General features: G+C 42.5%; 1 protein-coding gene across 1 annotated transcript in view; it reads right to left on the reverse strand.

Moving 5' to 3' along the window:
* Nucleotides 1-7,462, reverse strand: part of matr3l1.2 (matrin 3-like 1.2) — a gene marked incomplete in the record, with an annotated part of 17,677 nt that overhangs the window by 4,153 nt on the left and 6,062 nt on the right. The window contains 11 exon segments of the mRNA XM_014012157.1: nucleotides 45-141; nucleotides 1,009-1,191; nucleotides 1,262-1,700; nucleotides 2,450-2,574; nucleotides 2,649-2,822; nucleotides 2,895-3,020; nucleotides 3,255-3,371; nucleotides 3,568-3,611; nucleotides 3,865-3,959; nucleotides 4,092-4,130; nucleotides 6,001-6,062. Coding sequence (XP_013867611.1) covers nucleotides 45-141; nucleotides 1,009-1,191; nucleotides 1,262-1,700; nucleotides 2,450-2,574; nucleotides 2,649-2,822; nucleotides 2,895-3,020; nucleotides 3,255-3,371; nucleotides 3,568-3,611; nucleotides 3,865-3,959; nucleotides 4,092-4,130; nucleotides 6,001-6,062 — 1,501 coding nt within the window.

Raw genomic sequence — 7,462 nt, forward strand, 5'->3', positions numbered from 1 at the left:
GTTTTTAGACCTTTTTGATGATAAAACATCACATCGTCACAAACCTGTAGAATCTGAGTCTTTGTCACCTTCGCCTTCATCTTCTTCCAGTTCGTCCAGCGTGACAAAGTCCTCCAGGTTCTCCTGGAAGTCCTGATCCATCTGAAGGACATTTTGGGACTGATTGAGTTTTAGATAAAGTCTTGTGATTGTTTAGAATTTTAATTTAGTTTAATTTGATCAATGTGTCTCTTTTAACGTGTCTCCCTTCAGCAGCAAGAATAATTTTTACATTTCTGCTATTTCAGAGCTGAAGAGGTACTGCCCACAGGGGTGTGGCCAAGGTGTTCTGTAAATAGTATGGTCTGCTGAGGTCACTGTGGAGGAGGGGCTAACTCTTGAGCCGTCTCACCTGGTCTACAGGTGACTCTGAGCCGTCTCACCTGAACTCTGAGCTGTCTCACCTGGACTCTGAGCTGTCTCACCTGGTCTACAGGTGACTCTGAGCCATCTCACCTGGTCTACAGGTGACTCTGAGCCGTCTCACCTGAACTCTGAGCTGTCTCACCTGGACTCTGAGCCATCTCACCTGGTCTACAGGTGACTCTGAGCCATCTCACCTGGTCTACAGGTGACTGAGCCATCTCACCTGGTCTACAGGTGACTGCGCTGTCTCACCTGGTCTACAGGCGACATTCTCACCTGGTCTACAGGTGACATTCTCACCTGGTCTACAGGTGACATTCTCTCCTGGTCTACAGGTGACATTGAGCCATCTCACCTGGTCTACAGGTGACTCATAGCCGTCACACATGGTCTACAGGTGACTCTGACCTGTCTCACCTTGTCTACAGGTGACATTGAGCCGTCTCACCTGGTCTACAGGTGACATTGAGCCGTCTCACCTGGTCTACAGGTGACATTGAGCCGTCTCACCTGGTCTACAGGTGACATTGAGTCATCTCACCTGGTCTACAGGTGACATTGAGTCATCTCACCTGGTCTACAGGTGACTCTGAGCCGTCTCACCTGGTCTTCAGGTTGGTCTTCAGGTTGGTCTTCATCTGGCTCCGCCTCACAGCTCTCTCCGGCAGGTTCTTCATCTTTGTCTTCGTCAGTTGGAGTTTCGGTTTCTGTCACTTCAGTTTGTCSCTCTGGCCCCTCCTCCTGTGTGGCCCCGCCCCCAGCTGTGACATCATCCTCGACAGGAACCTGTGTCACAAACACCTCTTAGAAATTGTTTCATTTCGTCTTAACAGTCAGCTCAAGTTTTTTTCTTCACCTCCTCTTGCTCCTCCTCTTTTTCATTCACAGACTCAGCTTTCTCTGGCTCCTCCTGATCTTTGTCCTCCTTCTCTTCCTCTTCTTTCTCTTCCACCTCTTTATCCTCCTCCGCATCTTCCTCTTCATCCTCTCCTCCCTGCAACACTTCAGACGCCTCCTCGGCCTCTTCCTCCTCCTCCGCTGCAGGCTTCTCCTCAGTCTTCTCCTTGATATCCTCTTTTATCACCTTCCTCTCCTCCTGGTTCTTCACCTCCCTTTTCTCCACTTTCTTTTTCTCCTCCTTTTTCTCCTCCTTAGTCTCCACGTCCCTCTTCCTTTTCTTCCTTCTCTCCTCCTCCTTCTCGTCCCGGCTGCTGGATGAAGACTTGGAGGTTCTGGAGTGGGAGGGTTCTGGTYGGCTGCTCCTCCAGTTCTGAGAGACGTACCTGTGGCTCACACTGAGGAGAGAACAAACAATATTTGTTTTGATTTATCCAGTAAAGTTMCGTTATTTTCTCTACACTTGTTTATTTTTACATCACATCACCAGTGTTTAGCTACTTTTAGCTTTTAGGTAGTCTAAATGCCTCTTTTAGCTCTTCATATCTACGACCTGTAGCTGTTCGCTTTTCTGACTTTTCGCTTTTCCAAACGGTAACTTTTTGCTTTTCCGACCTGTAGCTTTTTACATTTTCAAATTTTGACTTGTTGCTTTTCCGACTTTTCGCTTTTCATATTTCCGACCTGTAGCTTTTCACATTTATTATTTTTTTTCCATGTTTTTTGCTAGCCTGATAAAAACCAGACTCTTGTCCTTCACTTTGCTTCGTACGAGGGTCTGGACTCCCGGCTATAGAGAAGTGATTCTTGCTGGAGGCGTGGCCTCTGCTTAAGTTTAAAATGATTGGATCGGTTGGCCATGACATATGTGTGCCAGCTCCACTGTGAAGGAGGCTAAGTTAAAAAGCGAACAGAAAATTGCGTGCTGTAAACAACCCGAGAGGAGAAAAGTACCGAGCTGAACGAGACGACTGTAAATGAGAGCTGCTGATTTGTCAGACAAATTTAAAATAGAAGCCTYATCAACACGGACTGGCTTCATTCACTTCCTCCACTGCCGTATGCTAAACTAACTAGCAGACAGACTAGCGGACTAATATTTACCACCATCGTCATGATAACTGGGCGGAGCCAGATGTGTACTCACTTGAGGGTTTTGTATTTTTCGCAGATGTTGAGGTTGACGCTGCGTCCGTCCAAGATGAGCGGGTTCCTGCTGTAATACTTGACCAGCATGTCTGCGTCCTCCTCTGTCCCCAGCTGGACGAAGGCCTGGACAAAAACAAACCCGTTGGGTTTCTTCCTCCTCTGCGGTTCTGGTCGGTCTGTGAAGGTCCGGGTTTTACCTGTTCTTTTAGAAACAGGTATTTCTCCACGACGCCGAAGCGCTCAGCGACGACCAGCAGCTCCCTCTTCTTGTGCTCCTCYCTGGGCAGGCGGGAGAAGAAAACCACTTTGCTGCCTTGACTTTTGAGCTCCCGAACAGGSCGGTCCATGGTCCTCCTGCGCATCGGATCTTTCTGAGAACCGGAACCAGAGTCTGAGTTTTTTTGTTTGTTTTTCTGCAGACGTGAAAGCAGCAGCTCAGTTACCTCAATGACCATCAGRCTCTGGGACAGGTAGAAGGTGATGGGTTTGCCGTACAGAGAGGTCGGGTTCTGTTTGTAGTGTTTCACCATGTCCAGAGCTTCTTCATGAGTGTCCATTTCCAGGAAGGCCTGAAGGAGACACACAGGCTGAGACAAAGACAAAGCAGCTGTGGGGACAGCGTGGACATCCTGTCTTCAGCTTGGTTTGATTTTAAAGTAACCGTAAAAAAAATCAATCCTAACATCTTAAAGAATCAATCGAGTCAGAACTTTCTGCTGCAGGAACCACCGTACGGTTCCACATCTGTGTCCAAAGCTTTGAACCCAACGTTTCTCCTGAGGGGGCGGAGCCAGTCGGCCTACCTTTTTGTCAAGGATCAGGTGTTCTCTGAGGGTGCCGAACATCTCGGCGAGGGCGAACAGAGTCTTGTTGCTCAAAGGCTTCCTGTCGTACTTCACCACCACCACTTTGCTCCGCCTCTGAGGAGACAGCAGAGACGTCCAATCAGAGACATGAGACATCCACACAGACATGATATGTCCATCAGAGACAATCAGAGACATGAGACATCCACACAGACATGATATGTCCATCAGAGACAATCAGAGACATGAGACATCCACACAGACATGATATGTCCATCAGAGACATGATGGCAGCAGAGTCTGGACTCACCGTGTTCTGAACCAGTTTGTTTCCAGACAGACCGCGGCCGTCTCCTGACAAACAAGACAGAACGTTAAAAACTGGACCAGAACCTGATCCAGCTTCATTCAAGATCAAAACTGAGAAAACTACAGTAAAATACAGTAAAAACCAATAAAAACCAGTTAGGATGAAGTATAAAATAAAATATGAACAGAATAAAATTCATTACAAATACAATAAATAAATAAATAAATATTTATGTTGTGGTAATAAACAGAGACTGTCCCGTCCTGTCTCGGGACATGAAAGACATCGGTGTCTCACCCCAGCTGGAGGACATCCCGCCTGAGAAACCTGAAGACAAGGGGGGTGGTCCCAGCAGGCCTGGGGACAGGTTGGGGGTGTCCCTGTGCCCCCCGCTGAAAAACAACATCCAGACAGATTTAGGCACCGTTTCAGGTCCTTCCTGACAACCTGGGCTCAGGACCTGTAGAGTCAGGACTCTGGGACCACCAGGCCTCTCAGAAACCTTTAACAGCACCGGGTCTTACCTCCTCCCCGAAGCCATCCCAGGTTTCCAGTCTGGATACCTGAAACAGGACATGAAACTTCCTTTAGAGACACATCCACACGGATCAGCCAAAACATTATGACCACTGAGGACATGTTTTGTTGAATCCTGTCCTCTCAGGCTGCAACACCTTCAGGTTTTATTAGTTTTTATTCTTTCTCCCATCAGAGACATTCAAATATTCTGTTTTCATGTCTTTTCCAGCCTGTTTTTAAAACTAATCTTAAAACTTATTTTTATTCACTGGCTTTTAACGCAATTTGGTTTGTTTTAGCTTTGTTTTTGTTTTTTGTTTTTTTTGCTTGTTTTTAGTGTGGATTTATTTTATTGTTTTTGGCCCCTCGTGTACAGAACTTTGTGTCAGCGGCCAATGTTTTAAAGCACTTTATAAAGTTGATTTGATTTTATTATTATTATTAACTTTATTCATTTCATAAAAACAAAAACAAAACATTTACATACAACAAAACACAAATGAAATAAAACTAGACATGGGTTTTTACAATGTAAAAACAAGTGTAGACTGCCATGTAGCATGGCTTTGCCTGCAGCAGTGGACTTGCAGAATGAACTGTGACCAAGTTCAAAYGTGTTTTCTATACCAGSTTGTGCCTGTCAAGTCAGCAGGTGTTTGTAATTAAGGTAATTGTGTGACAATATGAAGTTTGTAGAGATTTTTTGTTAAAGTTGCTGTAGCTGGGTTTTCAACCCTGATCTCCCACATAAAAGCCCGTAGAGTTAACCAAGAGACCAGTGGAGCTATGGCAGAGTGTACTGCCAGGGGTTGGTTTGTATGTGTGCAGAAAGAGGCCACATTGCCAATGCAATTGTTGACACTAAACTGCAATATATTACAGCAATAGAGCAATATTAGGACATTATAGTAAAACATCAAAATACAATCATATTAGTATTGTAACCACTGAACTATTGAAATTAAATATTGTTAAACTATGGTTCAGTACTGAGTAGATACAGCAGGGGGCAGTATTTGGACCAATACAAGGCTCCATTGACTCCCATTGTAAATTATTAAACATTAATATTTCAAAAACTATAAGTTGTACAGGCACCAAAAGGCATAGCCATCATTTGGCACATGAGCTTTACAGATATAAATTACAATGGCAGCTCTAGGACAAAGTATGTAGGAGGAGAAGCGTGCCAAAGTGGAGATGACTTGGATGGGAAAAGAATCACAATACTGTGCATTGCATTGGCAATGCACACTAATGAAAGGTAGCAAAAGAAGAAAAAACTTATATCTGCCCCTATTTGCAACAAATATTAATTTCAAACAATAATGATCAAATAATAAAACTAAACAAAAAATTCAACTTCTCAAACAGTATCTCTTACAAATACAAATTATACTATTTCATATTTCTTTAACAATTTAACTTTTATCATTCCCTAAACAAATTAATTGAGCCAGCATTTTTATAATAATTATCCAGATTATTCCATAATCTTAATAACTGAAGTACATCTGTCCTTTAAATGTGTTCAAATTTTAGATTTTACAAAAAATTCTAGTCCCTTAAGATTATAACAACTTTCCATCTCAACAAAATTTGATTGAATGTTCAAAGGTAATACATTTTTATGTGTTTTATTCACAACTTGTAAAATATTATAATCAACCAACTCGTAAAATTTAAATAATTTCTACTGATAAAATAATATATTTGATGGGTGACAGTAATGTTTTCTGGTGATAATTCTAACAGCTCCTCTGTAAAATAAATATAGGATTAGTAATTGTTTTACAAGCTTTCCCCCAGACTTCTATACAATAAATCAAATGTGGAACATTTATTGACTTATATAGTATAAATAGTGCTTTATTATTAAAGTGTTGTTAACAGTTTGCTGTCTGAACCACTCACATGTCCAGGAGACGTCGTTTGTTCTCAACATGTCGGAGATCTTTGACGTGTTGGTTCCACTCCTGCAGGAACAGACGGGATTACTAATCCAATGAAATTCATGGTGTCTACACATCTGATAAGTTCTCAAATGTTGTTTTTGTTATTAAACACCAAGTGTTTAGTGTCTAATAACAAAAGCAACATTTGAGAACAGCCAGGATTACTGATGGTTTTACAGCTAAACCTCAGAAAAACTAAAGAATTCGTTCAGTTTAGAACCTGTTCAGGTTGATCCAGAGAGGGACTGGTTCTCCCTCAGACCGAGTCTGCTGCTTTTACAGAAACTCAAGGTTGGAGTTCTGCATCGTAGGAATAAAAATGGGACTTTTGTTGGTAAAGAAAAAGAGAAAGGCCGAATGTAAACTAAAAGAAAGTTCAGCCTCTTTTAGTTGGAAGGTTTAATGTTTCAGATTATAAAAATAATCTTTACAAGTTTTCAAATTATTCAAATCTGACCTGAAGTGAACAAAAACACAATTTGTTGATGTTGAAACAAAAACTGAACCAGGATCTGGGTCCAGAGGATCTCAGAGGTTCAGGAGAGCTCTGATCTGGATCAGGTGTGTGGAAAGAAATCAGCAATGACCTCAGAGAGGCGTCAATCTGAGAAGGTCAAAGGTCACCGGAGTCCATCCATCTACAGGACAGCCACCAGCAGATTCACCCTGAAGGGCAGACAGCGCAATGTTCAGAGAGACCAGCTCCGTGTCAGACTCCACAGGCTTCAGTTAGCAGGTCAAAGGTCAAGGCCTGTTCTCTCGAAAAACCCAACATGGCAGAACCACAAGACTTGTGGACCAGAACCAGGACCAAAGGGARGATGTTWACCCAGAATGCACAGCAGTCCACATGGTGGTAAACCATGACCTCTGTAAACCAAAGGGTTCTAGATGTGAGTCCATCTGACAGCTGAAGTTTGGACCAAACTGGGTCCAACAGAACCATGATCCAAACCCAGCAGCTGGCCTACAACAGAACGGGTCAAAAGGAAAAGAATCGAGGTGTTGAACCGGTCCAGAACCTGACTGAAACCCTGCAGCTGGACCTGAACCACTGAAAGTTGTATGAAAGGTGTTATAATATGATTCATTATCCAGGAAACCTCACATTAGTGCTGAAAGTACAAAAATGACCAAAATTGTTGGTATACTAGGTAAAATCTGACACCTGATTAATAAAAAAGTAGTAACTATGTTGTTTTATTCAACGTTGTATCCATATACAGTGGGGAGAACAAGTATTTGATACACTGTTGATTTTTCAGGTTTTCCCACTTGCAAAGCTTGTAGATGACTGTAATTTTTATCATAGGTACTCTTCAACTGTGAGTGATGGAATCTAAAACAAAAATCCAGAAAAATACAATGTATGATTTTTAAATCATTAATTTCCATTTTATTGTGTGAAATAAGTATTTGAT

Source organism: Austrofundulus limnaeus, unplaced genomic scaffold (genome assembly GCF_001266775.1).
Source record: "Austrofundulus limnaeus strain Quisiro unplaced genomic scaffold, Austrofundulus_limnaeus-1.0 Scaffold89, whole genome shotgun sequence".
NCBI classification, from domain to species: domain Eukaryota; kingdom Metazoa; phylum Chordata; class Actinopteri; order Cyprinodontiformes; family Rivulidae; genus Austrofundulus; species Austrofundulus limnaeus.